Source organism: Centrocercus urophasianus, unplaced genomic scaffold (genome assembly GCF_019232065.1).
Source record: "Centrocercus urophasianus isolate 14NV4802_14NV808 unplaced genomic scaffold, USGS_Curo_1.0 seq_30, whole genome shotgun sequence".
NCBI lineage: Eukaryota > Metazoa > Chordata > Aves > Galliformes > Phasianidae > Centrocercus > Centrocercus urophasianus.
Genome location: NW_024884867.1, coordinates 6,275,052 through 6,295,025, shown reverse-complemented (window position 1 = coordinate 6,295,025; position 19,974 = coordinate 6,275,052). Strand labels below are relative to the sequence as shown.

General features: G+C 48.6%; 3 protein-coding genes across 4 annotated transcripts; 1 reads left to right on the top strand and 2 right to left on the bottom strand.

Moving 5' to 3' along the window:
- The first annotated feature begins 98 nt into the window (after window positions 1–98).
- On the top strand, window positions 99–2,417 carry LOC122165778 (disintegrin and metalloproteinase domain-containing protein 20-like). The gene has a single exon (XM_042829094.1). It carries the CDS (start codon window positions 99–101, stop codon window positions 2,415–2,417), a length of 2,319 nt encoding a protein of 772 aa, XP_042685028.1.
- On the bottom strand, window positions 1,027–15,293 carry TMEM116 (transmembrane protein 116). 2 transcript variants are annotated; one of them, XM_042829271.1, is made up of 11 exons: window positions 15,214–15,293; window positions 14,932–14,978; window positions 14,780–14,843; window positions 11,137–11,268; window positions 7,271–7,375; window positions 5,698–5,747; window positions 5,237–5,320; window positions 5,015–5,153; window positions 4,368–4,512; window positions 4,180–4,253; window positions 1,027–3,647 (listed from the first exon to the last, which is right to left on the bottom strand). In XM_042829271.1, exons 1-11 carry the CDS (start codon window positions 15,262–15,264, stop codon window positions 3,447–3,449), a joined length of 1,092 nt encoding a protein of 363 aa, XP_042685205.1. In that variant the 5' UTR covers window positions 15,265–15,293; the 3' UTR covers window positions 1,027–3,446. The 2 variants fall into 2 exon arrangements, with proteins under 2 accessions (XP_042685205.1, XP_042685206.1); XM_042829272.1 differs by having other exon boundaries at window positions 3,555–3,999.
- A 509-nt stretch (window positions 15,294–15,802) lies between these two features.
- ERP29 (endoplasmic reticulum protein 29) lies at window positions 15,803–19,809 on the bottom strand. Its single transcript, XM_042828888.1, has 3 exons — window positions 19,690–19,809; window positions 18,167–18,305; window positions 15,803–17,449 (listed from the first exon to the last, which is right to left on the bottom strand). The coding sequence occupies exons 1-3, from the start codon at window positions 19,804–19,806 to the stop codon at window positions 16,947–16,949; spliced, it is 759 nt and encodes a 252-aa protein (XP_042684822.1). The 5' UTR covers window positions 19,807–19,809; the 3' UTR covers window positions 15,803–16,946.
- Between the last annotated feature and the right edge of the window lie 165 nt (window positions 19,810–19,974).

Here is a 19,974-nt window from a genome sequence, read left to right as displayed (position 1 = left end):
CCACATCACAACATGGCGGCCGGGAGTGATGCGGCCTTTCCGGAACCTTCTTAAGGGAGCAGCCAGGCGCCATCTCTGAGAGCCTTAAGGGTGAGGAGATGGAGATGCTGGTGACAGGGGTGGCCTTTGTGAGGTGCTTCACCTCCATTTTGAAGGTGGTGAGATGGTTCCAGGCCCCCGGGACAGCACTGCTCCTCAGGCTGAGGGTCTGGGTGGTGCTGGGGGCTCTTCTCCTCCCTGAGGTGGGCGGCCATCACCCGCCGCCCGGTTACGCCGTCCATGAGATCATCCGGCCGAGGAAACTGGTCCTGGCAGCAGGCAGGTCAGCACAGGGAGAGGTGTCCTACATCATCAGGGTAGAGGGCGAAAACCGCATCGTCCACCTCATGCAGATGCGAGGACCGGTGGTGAACAACCTCCCGCTCATCACCTACAGCCCCCGCGGGATGAGGGTGGTGGAGCAGCCCCACGTCCCTGAGGGCTGCCACCACCTGGGCTACGTGGAGGGCAGCCCCGGCTCCACGGCAGCGCTGAGCACCTGCGCGGGGCTGAGGGGACAGCTGAGGATCGGGAACCTGAGCTACGGCATCGAGCCTGTGCCGGGCTCTCTGACCTTCCAGCACCTCCTCTATCGACGAGAGAGCTGGGACAAGTCCTCGGCATGTGGCTTGACGGACATAGCCATGCGAAAGCAACCAAGCTGGATGGGGGCAAAAAAACCCTTAGGGAAGCAAAGCTTGGATCAGAGGCTGCAGCACACCAGGTACGTGGAGATCTTTGTCGTGGTGGACCACCAGCTGTTTACCTTCCAAGGGAGCAATGAAACCTCTGTGATGTTTCTGGTTATTGATACGATCAATTTATCAGAAATACATTATTATCCTCTGAAGATCCGCATCTGCCTAATTGGGCTGGAGATCTGGACGCGCAGCAACTTCATCAGGTACAGCCCAGATATAGAAGAAGTTCTTACCAATTTTAATGACTGGGGAAATAGGTATCTTTCCCATAGGATCAAATACGACATTGCACATCTTTTCACTTACACAGACTTTGGACTCACCGTTGGGCTGGCGTATGTAGGCAGCATCTGCTACCCTGGCTACCAGTCAGGTCTTGTATCTCACATACAAGAAGATTTTGTGATCTTTGCAACTATTTTTACCCACGAGCTGGGTCACAACCTGGGGATGGAGCACGATAGAAAGGAGTGCAGGTGTGGAAATGCCAAGTGCTACATGACAGGAGGTTCAATCGACGGTGCCACGGCTTTCAGCAACTGCAGCATTCAAAGCTATTTAGACCTGCTCAACAGAGGGGATGGCAACTGCTTAAACAACATCCCCGAGCCCAACAGATTGTTCTACTTTAAGACCTGTGGCAACAAGGTGATAGATGAGGGAGAGCAGTGTGACTGCGGGGGCCTGCAGCACTGCCAAGGCAATCCTTGCTGCTTCCAGAATTGCAGGTTGAAGCCGGGGGCTGTCTGCTCTGTTGGGCAGTGCTGTCAAAAGTGCCACTTTCACCCTCCAGGGCACAAGTGCAGGTCAGAGGTAGATGAGTGTGACTTGCCTGAGTATTGCAATGGGACTTCTGAGTGGTGTCCAGAGGATTTGCACATGCAAGATGGGACGCCCTGTGGTGACAACGGTTACTGCTACCGTGGGAAATGTGCGTCCCATGACAAACTATGCAGAAAAGTCTTTGGGGATGAAGCCCGGAGTGCTCCAGAAAGTTGCTTCAAAGAGCAGAACATGAAAGGGGATCGATTTGGCAACTGTGGCGGCGATGGGAATGAAGTTGCTTTTGTGGAATGTAAGCCCCAAAACGCTCTGTGTGGAAGGCTGCAGTGCGTGAATGTAAAGAAGACAGCCTTTCTGGAGAAGTCTGAAACCATCATTCAGACTCCAGGGCCTGAGGATTGGTGCTGGGGCACAGCCCACCATGCTAGCATAGATACACCTGATATCGGAGGAGGAATTGACGGCACCAAATGTGGTCCAAAGAAGATCTGCATTAACAAAACATGCACAGATGTCATCGTCAGAACCAAGTGTGATGCAAAGGTTTTGTGCAAGGGGAATGGGGTTTGTAACAACCTTGAACACTGCCACTGCAAAGCTGGCTGGGCCCCACCAGACTGCCAGTTCCATGGCCTCGGGGGCAGCATGGACAGTGGTCCTCCACCAGCTCTCATGATCTCCATTGCAGAGGCTGTCCAAAATAAAGCTTTTGGGACTGCAATAGGAATCACTGTTCTCATTGCCCTCGTTCTAGTTGCTCTCCTCATTGCTGCAATCAAATACATCAATGTAATAATTACACTTTTCTGTACAAATTCATCCATAGAGACACCTGAAACTCCTGAAAATGAGGAGCAGAATATGGAAGAAGAAGAAGAAGAAGAAGAAGTTTAAAAAACCTGAAAGCACTGGGAAACTCATCAGCTGAGCTTTGGGAAGGACTGAGGGGCTCTGTGCGTACATCCCTGAACCCTGACTGACAGTCCCAGATTTGTACAAAGTGATTTATGTAACGTAACTGTGTGAACTGTATAAAAGTTAATTACACAAAGCTTGAGTATTTCCTCTTCTTGTATAACCAACTATGTAAATAAATTTCGGTTGGGCCCTAAAAATGAAACTGTGAGAAATTAAAGAGCATGAAAAATACAGGGTCGTTTTCCTCTCACTGCAGCTAAAGATACATTTACGGGATCTCAGTAATTTACCTGAGCGTTTAGAGGAGCACACACAGATGCACGTGCAGTCCTGCTCTCCAGGTTCATGAGAGGTGCTCCGCTGGGCTGAAGAACCTTAATTTTCTGAGTGTTGTGGCCAAGCAGGAGTTGGCATGAAGGGAGATGTGAGAAAAATCAAAGCACAGAAGTGTGTGCTGATGATTGGGTCACCAAGGTTGGAAAATGTCTCTAAGATCATCCAGTCCAGCTCTGCAGTCTTGCTCCAGGCAGCTGGCTAGCAGGAGGGTGCCTGCTCTTATTTTTACATTGAATTGAAAGATGGATTTAAAAATATTCATCTTTGCTTTAATGTTAATTTGTAATGGCAAATACCTGACAAACACTTAGAAAAGTAAAACATCTTTTGACCACATGCCCTCTAAGGAGCTGTACTAGTCTTGGAGTTGTTACATACAATTTGCTGTATTTCTAGAGATATTTCCTTAAGGAGAAAGCCTGTGCTAAAAATTTACCAGGTTTAAAGAACCCTGTTCAAGTCCATAGAAATCTGTAAAATAAATAACTATCTTCACTAAAAGTGCTTTTCTGACAGATCTGCTTGGGCTCTCATAGCACTACAGTTAACTGTGCTGATGACAAAACAGTTCACACCAAGACAGCCCAAAAGCTGTGCTGGCTGACTTTGCTAAAATACGACGAGGCCCATTGGGATGCTGCCTTCTCTCATTTTTGCTGCAGAAACTCATCAGAGCAGGGTAGATGTGGACACCTCAGTGTCCGGAGGGCTGGCAGTGAGTGTGCTGGCATAGAATTTCTTCTGAGAGCGCAGGAGAGGAGTCTGAGTGTCAACGTCGCGGCAGATGTTGCGTTTGAGGGAGAGGAAGACGTGCTGTGTCCAGCCATACACAATGCAGTTCAGGAGTCCCTGGGAAGCTGCTGTCAGTGCCTGGTAGAGATGGCAAGGGAGATCAGGGCTGCTTTGTCAGCTGGCACTGCACAGCATTCAGCAGCTCCCTGCCAGGCTGTCAAAACTGGGACGTTACTCCAGGCCTCCCACTTCCAGCATGACTTTATCTATCTGCAGCCCCCATGTGCTATAGAAATCTCATGGTTATTTTAATAATCCCTGCTAAATTCTGCCTCCGGCACATCAGACAGCTGGACAAGTGCTGGGGAGGAACTGCAATCAGAGTCTCAGAGAAAATGAAAAATGTAACTGAATTCTGAGGAACTCTTCTAGTCCTTTTTAATGAGATCTCCATGATAGTGTGATTTTGGTTACTGAGACCTTTTCAAGTCTGCAAAAAACATAGCAACCAAGAAAGAACTTCTTTGCCAACAAAAAGCAGAAGTTCAACTCAAGCATTTACATTCATAGCTAGAAAAGCCCTGTTTTGTCGAGCAGAGATTAGAAATAACAAACACTATTTCATCTGTTCAAGCAGAGAAAGCAAATCATCAGAGGGTGAAGTTTGTACCTGTAGAATGAGAAGAGCCATGTAGATTTTGCTGCTTGTTGAAGCTGTCAGCTTCAGTATTCCAAGGAGGACAGCTGTGAGAAAGGATTGACAAAAGGGTGTTGCTTTAACCTCACCTGCTTCAACTTTCGTTGCCAGGCACTGTGTCTCAGGAGAATACTGTCACTGTAACTCAGCTCACTGCTAACCTGGGGCCCAGCAGCAGAAGAATGCGATGGGGTAAAAAACCACTCGTTGTTCCACCATCTTAATCATTGCCCACTGCTGATCTCCCAGGAATCCCGTGGAGTTTACAAACCTTTTGTACAAACCTCGGGCTTGAATGAGTACAACCTGAAAAGAATAAGCACACATTCTTGCTTGTGTTTTGAACACATGCTCAGATCTCACTTGCCCCTCTGCAGAACAGAATATCTTATGTTTTTTGGTGAAATCCTCAACGTCAGTTCTATTAAACCTCTTCACACTACGCAACATTGTGCTTCTGAGGAGAAAGTGATCTCTGAACTGAGAACTCTTCATTGATTGGTCTCTTGCACTGAGCTGGCACGCGATTCTGTAAGCCTCCTCTACCTACTGAGTCCTGTTTGAGATGGGCTGCTCCAGATGGATTTATATTTTCTCTTACCCTCCAACCATTCCAAAAGGAAAGCAGCACTGCACAAATTTTCTCCCCACACTGTCTGGCTGACGATATCATTCAAGCAAACTTGGCAGACTGAGAAACATCTCGCATGGAAAGCAATCTGTGACTCATGTAATGATGAAATGAAGTAGAACTTCTCACACTATCCAGCTTGTGCAATGGCTAGCATGCAAGGATTATGTTTCTTACCAGAATGGCTATGAAGCTGATAAGAAAGGAAACAAGGAAGACCCCAATGCCATAGAAATGCATTGCTCGGCAAACAGAGCTGCTCAATGTTAGCGGCTCGTTGGTGGGCTCAGCCATTTCTGTGTGCATCAAGAGACACCTGTGGGGAGAAAGGGAGCAGCCTGAGCTCTTGCCATGACTCAGAAGTGGTGAGGCTGTTTCAGAGAGAAGCATGAGACTTACCCATGCTTTTGACTGAAGTTCTGGTAGCAGTTACTGCTGTTGCCCAGGCAAAACACAGGCACCATTAGGAGAAAAGGGATCAGGCTAAGAGAAGAGAGGACAACAGCACAGTTACTGCATTGCAATGCACTGCTGCCAGCCAACCAATCCTTGTTCTTTCTTCTGTTACTGCAGAGGACTTAGAAATTCTTTTTATTGACATTGCTCTAGAGGATTATTTTACCAACTTTGCTAATTTCCACACTTCATTCATACAGGCAATTGGCAAAGGTAGCACACTCTAAAAAAAGACTATATGTAGTTAATATAGTTATAACTAACTTGGCTGGAAGAAGGCCCTTACATCCAAAGACTCTTGCTCTGAGCATTCAGTAAAGCTCACATCAGAGTAAGTACAAAGCAGGATCAGTGCATTATAATTTACCAAACACATCATTTTGCCAGAGGGAAATGAATCTTACCTGGACAAAATCGTTGCTACTCGGCCAATGCAACTTGCATAATCTACAGCCTGCAAAGTCCAAATAGTTTAGTTAAATGATTGTACAGCCAGTGGCTCCCAGCAACCAGCTCCTAGGGAGCACTCCAGCAGCTCCAGGTTCTAAAGTGCTGATAAATGCCCACGCTAAATACAAATGTTTGTTTCCACTTCGTATTGAATCAGTACTGCAGGGCTCAGTGAATGCTGACGTGCAATAGACACAAGCTACACTTCCACAAGCTTACTGACATGTCCTTCTTCAAAATGTGGGAATTGGAGGGGGAAACTTTGAACCAGACAAGTAGCAGACACTGTATGAGCTCCTTGGTGTAAATAGTCATTCTTTGTACTCCTTATTCATCCAACCTGGCCCTGTTCTTCAGAAACTTCATGCTCTGATGAAGAAATGCAGGCAATTTGGATGTCCCGGTCTCAGCTCACCAGGAAATGTACTTTGTCAGCTGGCATCCATGCACCAGCTGTGAGAGTACAATGTGGGCACAGCTGTAGTGCTAGGGAACTCAATGTAAGTGCTGCATTTTGAATGGGAGTCCATCAAGAAAGAAACCAATCCTACAAGTAGATCCAAACAAGACCCTTTGAAATGCAGACTGATCTGTCCCACCTGCTTCTCCTGCACAGACAGATGGAGTACCTGAGACTCAAAGTTTGCTGTGTACAGTAAATGTCTGGGGAAGAGGAAGGGTATAGGCAGGGCTGGGGCTGATGTGTTCAATGGGAAGAGCTGCATAAAGAGTCTGTTGTCCTGCAGCAGTATAACAGGAAGAATTTCAGTTACAGAGCAACTGTTTAGCCAGGTGTGAGGAATGAAACAACTGCAAGTAGAGATTTTGATCACATGGCGTGTGAAGTGTTTGTTTAGCCTGTAACTCAAAGAGCGTATTTGAGTACTATGTCCTTGTTCCTCAGTTCCCAGTGATTAAACCAGCTCCAAAATGGGCTTTTATAAAGGTCAGTGATGATGAAGTCTGGACCGCCCATTCTTCATGGAGCCAACTCACTCCTTTATCAGCAGCTCCCTTCTGTCACACCTACCTCAAACTCTCAGAATACACTACTGACATTCTTGAATTCTGTATGACATCTGGGGAGGACAGAAATTGCAGTTCTCTGTTCCAAACTGTTCAGGTCCCTGCTGCTCTCCTTTACTCTAGAGAACCATTCCTCTGCCATGCCCTGGCAGTAGGCAGCGAAAGCAATAAACTGTTTATTGAACTGGTGCAAGCTGCTGTTCTGCAGAAGAACTCCACCAATACACAGTCCTCAGCTTCCTCTTCTCTGTGACATGCACTGACAACTGCTTTTGCCCATTTCAGTCTTGCAAGCTTAATCTTTCACTGAGATGCTGTAGCAGACTGAGCTGTATCTGCTGACCTAAGCGGTCCACCAAGACACATCAGTTCATACAGTCACAGGGCAGAAGGACCTTCAAAGTCCTTCTGACAAGATAAACTGTCATACATACACTTCTTAAACCCCACACAGTTATACCTCAGTACCCAACAGCTGTTGTGCATTATCATCCTACTTACTGTGGAGGGCATCCTATTAAGGTTCTGATTGTATTTCATCTTCAGGTCCATGTACAGATGCCAGGTGTAGTTGGCAGTGTATAGAAAAGAGGCCACATAGAATACCTGAGAAATAGAAACAACCAGTATTTTAGCTCTATAATAATAGTTCCTGTAGCAGCATTAGTTCCTCAACAATGAAGCATGGGCCAAAGGCAGGACATTAAGGCAAAGGTGAGGTGCCCAACCAGCACTGGTGTGGGATGAATGTGCAGGGGTTCTCACCTTAGCCTGCACAAAAGCAATTTTCCTTTGGCCCTACATCAGGGACACGAAAGCTGATGACCCAAGGACTATCTTGTAAATACCTATCTTTGTGACTTGGCTCATTTTTGGCTCAAATTCTGACCATATAAAATGGGTTAAGGCACTTTGATCTTCTTTATTTTACATCCATTAGGAAATACAACACAGATGCGGCACTTAGATTTTGTAACTCATGTAATGAGCTCACCATGCAGTGAATTCACAGAAACAGAAAACAATAGTATTTTTAAAGAGGAAAGAGGGGGCAGAGGATACAATGCTTTCACAGTAAGCGAACATTAACAAGCTAAGAGCCCTTTTCCCTCTGTGGGAGAAAGAAGGAAAGAAAAGATACAAAAACTGTTTCCCCACAGTGAGTTTCCCAGCCCCCTGACTGAAGCTTGAGATGAAACCAAATACCTGAAATCTTCTGTAAAAAGAACAAATCTTTCTTGTGCTTTTTCTGAATCCCCAGCCATGGTTTCTCCAGGCAGTCAAGTGCAAACAGCGCTGCCTGACCTCGAGATATATATACGCGTGTGTTGTTTGCTACAGGAAACACATGCTTCAGTGACAAAGGCAAAGAGGAAGGGCTGGGCTACTGAATTTTCCTGTGGATTTTCTACCCTTTGCCAAAGAAGCATGGAGCACAGGTTTGCCAACCTGGTATCATCTAAGTCCAGGAATGCAGTCACTAAATAAACCTGGTCTCCTTCACTGAGGTTGCAAACACTCTCGGCTGATTCTCAAGAGGCTCTGTCCAAGGGGCTGTTAGCACTACAGCAGGAATATTCCGGTGACTCATTTGCTCATTAGAGGAGATTTAATGAGGGTTCATTGCCATTCTTCAATTACTTCCAGAGAAAGTCATCAAAACAGTCCACAAAGATAATTCTCTTGCACTTCAAAACGCTTTGGAGAGCTCAAAATGTCAGCACTGCATTCTTTTTTGGAAGAAGGAACTTGTGAAGTCTCCAGAAAGAAGAGAAGGGAGTTCTCCTCCCCTGAGCCCTACCTTGGGCTGGGGACAGTCCTGGAGGAGGAGACAGAGCAGGCGCTGGGAGACATGGAAGTCCCTCATTATAACATTTCTGTGGCTCGCCATTGTGCTCAGCAACATGAGTGGAGCTTGCCAGGACATTATTAGGCCACTGGAACTGAACTGGAAGAATGTGGGGGAATTGTGCAATTATAACCACAATCTCTGCTCTGAACTTCAGTATTGCAATGCAAAGGCAAAGTAAGGAGGAGAAAAGAAGAAAGTCAAGGCATAGCAGAAGGGAGCACTATTTACATTTAATATCGTGAGTTTAACCAAGAGTCTGGAGCCAAAAAAAAGTCTTTGAAATAAAGCCATCTCCTCCTTTACAAGAGGTAGAGATGCTAAGGGAATTCCATCAGCAGGAACTTCAGTCCTTGGTAATAAACTGAAGGTCAACAGTTTGCATAAGCCAGAATACTGTCCTGCTGCTAAGGAAATGCTTCCAGACAACCAAATCATATGCAGTATGATGTGGTTCTCTGTAAACATGAGTGCTAAGCTCCCCTGGCTCACTGCATTTTACAGAGTTTAGGTGTCTGTGTGCAAACAAGCCACATGTATATATGAGACACCCAGGAGTGCAAGCCTTGTAAGACTTCTCCTCTCCAGACAGGCAGGACAGGGCCAGGAGACATTTATTCACATTTCATTTAGTTACAGATCACTTATACTCTGTAGAAGGCACCAGTCAAACCTGTTGCTGGCTCCTACATATGCACAAGATGTTCCCACCACACAGGAGCATTGCTGGGGTGTTGAGCAAGGAGGTGTCCTCTACCATGTCACATGCACCATGCGGGTGCTGTTGCTATGGCAAGTGCTCCATTTGTTTTAATTTCTCACAGAGCAAACAGCAGCAAGAGCTCCTGCCAGATGCACGCTATCTCAGCTGTCCTGCTGCTGAGGACCAGTTACCCTGTGGCTGAGCTTGGGATGGGGCAGGCACCCCACACACCCCAGCACTGCACCCTGACAAGTCCTGCAAAGACTCCGTAGGAGTAAAGATCCCTCCCTTCACCAGTGTCCCTGAAAAGCTTGCTCACAGGCAGAAAAAATAAGGGTAAAAAAGAGCCAGAAAGGCAAGAGAGCACAGCATGCTGTGTCACCACTGAGAAATGATGCTACGTTGTATGCAACCAACCTCCTTCTCCTCCAGCACTGAAATGTCTTCTCCAGGCTTTAAGAACATCACTCCAGCACTGAACTTCAAGAACTGTCCCCCAGGCAAAGCTACAAGGGAAACATCTCTGCTATGCCTCTTCCACATCTCCGCAGGCTTTTTCTACCTTCAGGCTCTGAAAAGCCTCTCTTGAACTATTCTCACTTTCCCCTCTACCATCGTCTGAAAGATATCTTTGATATTGCTCTGCCTCATTCTCAAATGGCCAATTGCACCATTGCTTCTCTTAGAATGAACATACTACATTGCTTCCACAGCAGCACAAGGGAGCTTGAGAAAGCAGAGATGAGCCAGAAGAGGAACAGCTGCTGTCTGAGCACAGCACTCACCACCATGAGTAACAAGATTTCACCCAAAGGCACAGCTGCTGAAAATATCCCAGGGCAGCAAACACCCATCCCCAAACACAGAGCAGTTGTGATTGTTCTCACACCATACAATTCCCTGTCCTCTCTTTAGGAACACAGAGAGCCTTGCTAGCTTTGGATGCTACAACACAGCAGATACAGTTCCTATCTGTGGGTACCACCCTGCTCCAAGGGGCTGGACCAGCCCTCACAACACACACACAGGCTCCCAACAGCCACTTGCTCTTCCTAGACACGTTTTTGTAGGTACTTTGAAAGAAAACCATTAAGACCAGGGACCATCTCTTACAAACCAAAGCTGTGGTCCACACTCAGCTGTGCCCTGAAGAATTTTTCAAGAGCAGTGATATGCAGCACCTAATGTGGTAATGGGAACTTGGTGAGACGAAAGCAAACTATCAGGAAAATGGCATTTCACTCATTCCACTCCAATTAGGCTCAGAAATCAGCTTGAATGCTGGAAGTGAATCGCTGGGGCATGGTGCTGAGGTTGAATGGACACAGCAGTCCCTGAGCATCCACATGACCTAGTCAGTGAGAAGATAGGTCACAGCTCTTCGACTAACATGTTAAGCTTTAGCCTAAGTGAATGGCACAATGCATCTGTTCCTGCCCAGAATGGGAGAAGCACGAAGAGGAATTGAAAAGCTGCAGTATGGGAAGCACGCAGATAATCTTTGGCACTGGGCCATCAGGAAATAGATAAAGATCTATCTACTCACTTTACAGAAGCTATCCAAACACTGTAACCACAACATCCCATGCTCTCCTTGCCTTTCTTACTGCCTCTCGCAAGTCACTCGTACCCACACCCTAGCACTGTAATATCTCTTGTACAAACAAAGAGATCTGCTAAGCCAAGTTCACAGGGGGATCCTGTGCCAAAGCCTGTCTCGAAACAGTCCCACAGGCCATGCTGTGATCACTGGGGGACTGACTACAGCAGTGAGCACAGCGTAAGAGCACAAACTGTGACGCCAAGGCTACTTACTTGTCCCATTGCCTGCAGGTTGTAGCAGATGAGATCGTGCTTGGAGGTTGGTGTGCTATAAAGCAGTGCTCCGGCAATCCAGCACATGCCCAGAAATAGGTCAGAGAGACTCAGGTAGAATAGAGGGCGAACCTGAAAGTTAAATTGCAGTTAAATCAGCAGGTTTGAACAATGGTCACAGCAGCCCCGTGGCCACCAACAGCATCTAGATGTGTTTTCACCCCCAGTTCTGTAGGCAGGGCAAATAAAAGCCCTCTGATTCTTGCCCTGAGGAGCTGCTTCTGTGCAGATGCCCTGTTCTAAATGCCTTCTCTGCCCCACGATCCACAAGCACCATCAAACCTTAACAGAAAACATTTCAAAGGTCCCCAGTGCTACACTATGGCAGAATGAGACAGGTTCGCAGGGAGAAGTGACGTTGTTATGAAATCAACTAAAAGAACAATCAAACATCAGGTAAACACAATCTCTTCTTCAGATGTGAAATTACTCAAAACAGACATTTTTCCTTTGTTTTTATGACATTTCAGTTGATGACTAAGACTGAATGTTGTCACACATTGCTCGCATGTGCTGCTGCATCTGCCTGGAACAGAGTCACACCTCCTCTAAGGGCAGTTTCCACCCTACTTCCAGTTTCCACTCACTGGCCAAAAGGGCTGTAAACACTGCAGGAAAATATTTGTGCAAAGTTCTAGCCAACACTGACATTGTTAGGGGTAGAGCACACACTCTGGAAAAGCAGCCTAATTATCTAGATTCTTAATTGTAGTCTTTGGTACCTAATTTTCAGTAACCTGGAGAGAAAATGATGGCTTCTTTCCTTCCCTATACGAAATTATAACACTAAACACACCAAGGAAAACATTCCAGCAGGGCTTGATTTTGAATTTTTTTTCATGGAACTGAGCCTTTGGGTGAAATTTGCTTCAGTGTTGTTCTTTACATAAATGCTTGCCACCCATCGTGTTGTTACACTCCTCACTGCAAGTAAGAAGAAAGAGCTCAGTAAGGCTGGAAAGGACCAAGGCACAGCTGACTGAAGCAGAGCTGTCCTTCTGGCAGTTTCAGGGGCAAATTGCCTGGTACTTTCTGGGCTCCCCATTATACTCAGCAGCACAGCAGTCCTCTGCTTCCTGCAGGATGTGTTTCCTCAAACAGCCTTGCATCTCCAGTTCTGAATTCATACTACTCAACACAGCAACATGGTAAATATAGCTCTGGAGCTAGCTTCTGCATCACTACATTTACAAATGTCTCTTTTAACCAGTGGTAAATCCAGACTTTCCCTTGCTGGTGCAGAACTGAAGCACTGGCAGGCAGAGGATGGCAGGTTGGGAAGCTTTAAGGTTGTGAGCACTGCAGGTTAGAGCCAAGCAGCTCTGAAATAAGAAAAGCAGCAACATTTGCATCCACACAGGTGAGCCCTTTCTCTAGCAATACGTGTTCTTGGTGAGAAGCACCACAGATGGCTGAGGAGCTACCTTGGCAGAGACCTGAACAAAGGAGTAGGTCGCACAGTTGTAAGCAAAAAGCAACATGGTTCTTATTTGCAAAAGGGAAAAAAACCAACCAAACAAATGGTATTTATAAAATAGAGGAAGGGAATGTAAAGACGTAATGATTCAGGGGAGCTGCCAAGCTGGAGCATACGTGTTGATCTTGCTATGCCTGGCCACTGCCCAGAGGCATCTGCCTGCAGAGAACCTGTTGACATGACAGAGGAAATTCCACGTTCATTGCCTGCCATCATTTCTTCTGAATGATTTAGCTCATGCTGAAGTTTTATTGACTTCATAGATACAAAAAAAAAAAAAAAAAAAAAGTTTCAAGAATGCAATATTTTATTTCCTCAGCTGGGGGTTGGAGGGGGAAGTGTTTATAACATTTTTCTCCTCCCAGCCTCCAGAGCTGTTTATATTCTACTCTGGAGTCTCATGACCCAGGGAATATTCAGTTTGTGGCAAGCTTTGATATGGATTTCTTCCAGCCCCTTTGTTTGCAAATCTGCCCATAAAACCAGAAGTGTGGGGACAAGAGGATGGGGAAGTTAGTGAAGAGTTTGCTGTTTTTTAAACACCAGCAGTGGATCCCCCAGCAGCAGAACAAGAGCTTGGAAGCCTGATGTAAAAGGGGTCATTCTGGCTGATATCCACCCTATCCAGATTTGCAATAATAATCTGAGCAGAAACATCTGTAGTCTCTTGAGCAGCAACAGCTCATCTGTGAATTGGAGCCATGTGTAATTCACAAGCAGTGAGAGCCACAGACACATCATATGACCAATAAATAGCACGAGGACTCCTGAGTAATGCGGACTGGAAGTCAATGGGCTGGGGCTGCTGAGTCCCTCTGGGACCCTCACCCAGCACCACACGGGAGGATCTCAAGAGCCACATCCAGTGCTCTCCAGGTGCAGGCAATGTGTCAGCAGCTCTTAACTGAAGGAGCTTTTGATAGGCACCAAGTGCAGCATGAAGTCAGGAAGCAACCGTCCTAGCACCAAGGCAGAGATCCAGCTCTCCTTCCTCAATGGGAGTACCCTGAGATCTCTGCAGCTCGTTCTGGATGTGCTGGGCACACTGTTTCTGTGAGGCTCTGGCTACCTAGGAGCAATCTGCCTTGGACATACATTCTGCTCCCCACCCTGCTTCATCCAGTGGCATGTCATTTGTTAGCCTGTCTGCATGCCTTCCTTCACGGAGGATAATTTACTGCATTCCCTGCAGGTCCTTGACTGTGGGCTGATGATCAAACCCACGCTGAAGACAAGGGGAGTATAAAGACAGCTCTGTTACAACGCAGCTGCCAGCTGTACCATTCTACTGCTCTTAGCAGTAACCTGTTATCTGCATGGTCCACAGACCAGGCTGCAAATCCCAGACAAAGAACCATAGCTTCACACAGCTCTGTGCACTGCCTCAGGTCCTGGATGGACAGAGGGGGATTTACATGGACAGAAAAGCGTGGCAGGCTTGGGATGGAGACTGTTGTGACTGGTCTATCCTGGATACACAGGATCCCAAAGTGTGATGCACTTGGGACGTGACAGGTGCTGCTCTGGCATTAGAAATGCTAACTGTTCCTGCACACGGCCAAGGTGAAATCTTTCAAAGCTCAGCTGAGTTTGTCAGCACAACAAACTGCTGTTCAGTCCAGTCTAGTTTAGCCTGAACTCTGCAGCACCTCTGAGCTGTGCCAGTTTCAGCAGCACACCCGCCTGCGAAAACAACTCAGAAAAACCCACAGACAGACCCCTATCCCTGCATCTCCTATGAGATTTACACCCCAGCAGCTCTGTGCACAGCTCCTCATCCCTCCATGAGTTTTGCCCTGTAAAGGAGAGCACACCAACAAAACCTCATTCCCAAGAGAGGACTCAGGTGGTGTTAAGGAACCCACTTCTCCCTGCGCAGCACAGCTCAAGGTTAATCTCAAACCTGCACTATGGACAAAGGGTCACGCTCTGCAGCAGCCCTTTGCCTCCCAGCTGCCGTAAACAAGGTTTAGCCAGAAAAAAAACATGATGTGCAAGGTGCCAGCAGCTCAGCGTGGAGAGAATAAGGGCTGCAGTCAGGAGTTGGACTTAATGATACTCATAGGACTCTTTCAACTCGGGTATTCTGTGATTTATAGTCCTTACCTCGGGGGATCGCACCACGTTTTGAAAGATGGCGTAAGTGATGATGGAGCTGGAACCTATAACACTGACAGAACAAAGCACAGGTTGGGATGGGAACATGCTCACGGCCGGGATACACCATCTCCCTTCTTGCTGGGGCCCGTCCGTTGTACCTGAGCATGGCCATGGTGAAATGGATCCACTGGAGAGCTGAGTAGACCTGGGGGAGAACCAGAGAATGAGCCGCGAGGGAACACAGCGTCCACACGGCACCCCGGCCCTGCTTTAAGGGCGTCGTCCGAGTTCCAGCAGCTCGGGAGGAGCTCGTTCCGTGCCCACCGCCCCCCGTGAAGAACCTTTTCGTCACGGAGAGCCGCACGGAGCCCGGCAGCCCCTGCACAACTCTCTCTCGCAGCCCACGACAGCTGAGAGAAGGGCCGTCCGGGCGCGCTCACCTCCTGCCAGCCCGACTCCAGCCGGGACGCGGCCGCCTCCGGGCTGGCCATGGGCACCGCCGCCGATCCCCGCGCAGCTCTCGGGGCTCCGAGCACCGCCCGCGCTCCGCCCCGGGACCACACCGCGCCCCCGCCCGGCCCCGCCTTCGGGGCCGCTTAAGAGCTGGGCAGAAGTCCGGGAATAGCGGTGCGGGGAGCTGTGCCGCAGAGCGGAGCTCGCGGAGATCCCGAACTCTTGTCGTCTCCCCTCCAGCAGCCGACCGGGGGCGACCCTGCTTAGCTTCGCCACACCGCCCCCCCTCGGAGCACATGGGCGCAGCGCGCCCCATCCCTGCCGGCTGCGCTGATGGCGTCACGAGAGGCCGTGGGCGGGAACGCGTTTGCGAGCTGCGCGCGCGGGCGGCGGCAGCTGAGGGGGCGCGCGGCGGCCGTTGGCGGGAGCGCTGAGGGGGCGCGCGGGCTCCGTCGCCTCAGAGGTCCTCGAGCTGAGGCAGCAGCGCCTCCTCAGGAGCCTCAGCCAGCCTCACCTTCCCACCAACCCCGCAAACCAGCAGCCGTTCCTTTAGAAAAAAGCGGTTTAAGCAGCGGCTATTTGTTGGAACCAGTTTTTATTATTATCATCAGAGCAATATTAATACATTTCGTCTTGCAGCTCTTCATCCCCACCCCAGGATTCAAAAGGCAGCAAAGCTCCCACAGAAACCAATTTGCTTAGCAGAAAGCACAGTCTCAAGGTAAAACGTGAAGGTGTTTGACTGTGATCCTGACAGAGCTTTTAAGGAAAAGCTTTTAAAGGAATTAATGCTTTTTTCTTCCTGTCGCAAGACCTCATTTTTTAAATAGTTTTAACTCTGCCAAGGGCTGCTGAAGCTTTAGTTTCACAGTGTCATTCTGAAGATCAGGCTGGAGAAAGTATTTTCTTTGTGTTAGCGACCACTTGGAACTGTTAAATGTCCCTTTGTGTCTCCTGTTCTAATTCATGAGGCGAAGTTTGGACAGGAAGAACAGTCAAAAAAGCATCAGATGCCTTCAGCCATGGGAAAACTCACCTGAATTTAATCTGCCACTGGAAAAAAGCATTTTTGCACAAATGGGTGAGCCCAAATGTAACTGCAGCTGGAGGAAACCTCAGTGCTCAGACCTGGCTCTGTCGGGTACCACAAAGGGGTTCTGCTGCAGCAGGACAAGCTGTGATGTGCAGATCAAACCCTCAGCCCAACAGCCTCGGGAAAAGGCAGAAGGAAATGGCAGCTCTCAGTCAGCAGCAGGTAAGGACAGGACTCAGAGAAAACCCCACCGGGGAGAAAGAGGGAGGGATGAGGGGCGAACAGAACAAAACCCAGGAACACTAAAAGGCAGGGACAGGTGGGCATGGCAGGGGCATCACCTCTGACCTTTGGAAACATGGAATGTGAGACTGAATTTTGTCATTGGTTTGCCAGGGAACAGATGTAAAAACCACCGGGAATGTGCTCCGGGCCAATATAGTGATTTTTTTTTGGTCTATTGTAACACTGTTATTTAATAATATTTCACAGTACGGCAGCTTGCTTTAAGGTGTGTTTCCCAACACGCAGAATACTGGTTTTGAGGCATTGCTTCCTCTTGATCTCATAACTGAGGATTCAAGGACGTCTGCTGTTCTCTTGAAGTCAGCGGGAAGTTTGCTTGCACTGGGAGAACTGGTTAGGACTTGACAGTGTTTCACAGCTTGTACAAAGTTCCCCAGCATATCAGAGCTCATCTTTTTCATTATTCTTCTTTAGGAAAGAAGCGAGGATATTGAGGCTTTTCTGGAGCTCCTCCTTTTTTCCATCACTCATTTTGTTCTTCTCGATCAGTTTTGTGATTCGGACAACTTCGTTAGCAGCAAACTCTTCTCCCTGCTCCAATATCTTGCTCATAATTTTCAAGTATTGCTCAGCTGACTTCTTCTCGGTTTCCTTTGCTTTCTCTAAGCTCTGCTGCCCCTTCTTTAGGAGGGACTGGCGTTCTGACTTGTCAGTGACACTCATAAACTTGCTGGCCAGCACATCATACTCCTTCAGACAGCCTGGCATCCCCAGGTAGATGCCATTACTCTTCAGCCAGCGCTGAATAGCCCCAGCTTTAATGTGGCCAGAGTAAGGTAAGGGATTGTCAAAGTCACCGTCCTGGAACAAATAAAAGATAGGGTACTTCTCCTTGTCCAGCTTGTACTTTTCTCCCAGCTCAGTGTTTAGTTTATCACCATAATCTGTCATGAGAGAAAACACAGAAAAGCACAATATGCTAATCAAAAGAAAAAAAGCAGTTTTCTCTTAAACACAAACTGGTAAGTATTTCTCTCCTAAGGACCTCTTCGCCATGAAATGCCACACACTGCATCAAAAACACTCCAGGCAATACATCCTTAGGTTTTCCAAATGAAAATCCCAAATCCTAACGATGCTCTGCTGTGGCTGCGATAGCACGAGTCATCACCAGCATTTCTATGTACAAACCCACTTCTCCTTATGGGAAATTTTGATATATTTTTTTTTTTTGTTCTTGTTTTGCTCCATCCATTGATTTCATTTGATTTTACAGTTACACAGTTTTGTTTTTCTTGTCCTATGTGTAGAGAGCATGCTAAGCAGCAAGATGTTTGCTGTTCTTCAAGTTATGTTAATGAAGGGATTTCAGCTATGCTATGTAGGTAAATCCATCTGTGCTTACAGAAGTCAGCATGGGGGAAATTTAAAATTCAAACTCTTAAATCTACCCACAGTGCAAGAGGAAGTGCGGTGGCTGATGCGCTCCTCAGTGCTTTTCTCTTGAAGCCAATTGCAAGATGATCAAACTGCACCAGCTCTAGTGCATTGACCGCTTTCTGTGCTTCGTCAGCAGAACACGGAGGGTTTGCTACAAACTTGCAGCACGTTTCATTTTCCACACCCAAGCACAGCGTGCCAATCTGCTCAGAGCTCCTCACCTGATATACCCACTTCAGCCACCAGAAGATCTTCACTGGAGCCTGAGCTCTCTGCCAGCTTTTTGAACTCATCTTGTTTCTCGCCATAAGGGTACTGTGTATCAAACTTCACAAGGACAAACTTATGCTTGGGGATCACCTAGAACAAGAAAACAGAAAATCGAAATTCAGTCATGTCAGGTTTAAGCAATTCACAAGTAGCTGAAGGTTGCTTTAGCACGTTCTTATCTTCCTATGCAATGAGTAGGTGCAGAGGGAGGATAGAAATTTCATAATTATGGCCTTTGGTAAATGACTCACTGCAGCGTGAAGGAAAAATGCATGTCTATATTCTTACAGCAGATGATAAAGATGGTACATGATAGGTTTGGAGGATCTGCTAACAGCTTTATTTATACACGATCTGCTCACTGTAAATCTGATTAGCATCTTGGAAGAAAGTCAATGAAACAACTTTCAGTGGGACATTAAGAGGATAGAGGCCAAATCTAATGTCGCGCTGCATGTCCCAGCATGACAACCACAGCTCTTTGCTAACAGAGGAACAGGCAGGAGTGGAAATGCTGTGCTGGTTCACTAAACACAGAATTACTGTTTTGACTGATTCCCCTTCTCTTGAGCCATTGCTTTTGGATTTTGCTCAGGTTTCCCTTTCCAAATGAGTTTGGACAGAGCCACCAAATGGCAAAGGTTTGGAAGGGATCCCCAGTCCAACCTCCCCCCACAGCAGCTTCCTTACAGCAGGATGCACAGGAAAGTGCTCGGGCAGGTTTGAACATCTCCGAAGGAGGAGAATCCGCCATCTCCCTGGGCAGCTCATGCCAGGGCTCTCAGCCTTTCCCCACCACCAGATGCTCCAGGCCCCGACCACCTCTGCAGCCCCCTGCCAGTCTCTCCAGGAGTTCCCTGTGTGCATTGAGCTGGGCTCCAGCTGCGGCCTGCCCAGGGCACAGCAGGAGGAGGATCAGGATCGCCTCCCTCGCCCCCTGCCCACGCAGGGTGGTAGAAGAGTTGTAGAACGCGCTATCCTTACAACGCCCAAGAAGGTCTGTCACAGCACACAACCAAGCAGAGGGCCGCCCCGTGGCAAGAACAATTTTCAGCTTGTGTAGAGCAACACTTTCCTGACTGCTGTCCCTTCAGTCCCCTCGCTGCACTACGAGGCTTTCCAACAGGCGCGCCCACGGCGGGGCCCGGCTTCGTGCAGCGGTGCCCAAGGCCAGGCAGGCCCCCGCGGCACGGCTCCACTTGGACCGCGCCGATTGGCTGCGCGCTGCGGCTGCCGCTCTGCTATTGGCTGCGCCGCGGCCGGTCCGGCGCCTCGGCCATTCCGCGAGCCCAGCGCTCTCCTCGCGGCGCAGCCCCGTGCCCGCCGCGCAGACCCCCGGCTCTCGGGGCCTGCTCTGCGCGGTGCGGACAGTCGTGGTACCGCACGTGGCGGCGGCGCAGCGCTCCCGACGCGGCCGCACCCCCCTTCCCGAGCGCCCCGCTGAGCCCGGCTACACGCTCCGAGTGGGCGGTACCTTGTAGAAGGTGATGGTGTCGAGAGGCACGGAGCCCTTGGTGTGCAGCGCGCTGCCGGGCAGCGCCAGGCCGAGCAAGCAGAGGAGCACCGAACCGACAGCGGCCGCCGCAGCCATGGCGGAGCGCGGAGGGAGTGAGGCTGTGGGTCACGTGAGCGCCGGCCGCCGCCACCGGGGCTCGGCCCGCCCCCCTCCCGCCCCCTGCGCGGGGCTCAGGTGCGGCCCCGGGCGTACAGCGGGTCGAGGGGCTTTGGGAGCAGCTGGTGGTCTCAGAGAACGCGGGTA

Excerpts from the sequence above, each read along its gene's own strand:
- LOC122165778 (XM_042829094.1), top strand. The coding sequence starts at position 99 with ATGGAGATGCTGGTGACAGGGGTGGCCTTTGTGAGGTGCTTCACCTCC.
- TMEM116 (XM_042829271.1), bottom strand. The coding sequence starts at position 15,264 with ATGGCCAGCCCGGAGGCGGCCGCGTCCCGGCTGGAGTCGGGCTGGCAG. Across the intron at positions 14,979-15,213 it reads TGGAGTCGGGCTGGCAGGAG|GTCTACTCAGCTCTCCAGTG; the intron begins GTGAGCGCGCCC and ends GTTCTCCCCCAG. Across the intron at positions 7,376-11,136 it reads ACCTGCAGGCAATGGGACAA|GTATTCTATGTGGCCTCTTT; the intron begins GTAAGTAGCCTT and ends TCTATTTCTCAG.
- ERP29 (XM_042828888.1), bottom strand. The coding sequence starts at position 19,806 with ATGGCTGCGGCGGCCGCTGTCGGTTCGGTGCTCCTCTGCTTGCTCGGC. Across the intron at positions 18,306-19,689 it reads ACACCATCACCTTCTACAAG|GTGATCCCCAAGCATAAGTT; the intron begins GTACCGCCCACT and ends TTCTTGTTCTAG. Across the intron at positions 17,450-18,166 it reads GGCTGAAGTGGGTATATCAG|ATTATGGTGATAAACTAAAC; the intron begins GTGAGGAGCTCT and ends CTCTCATGACAG.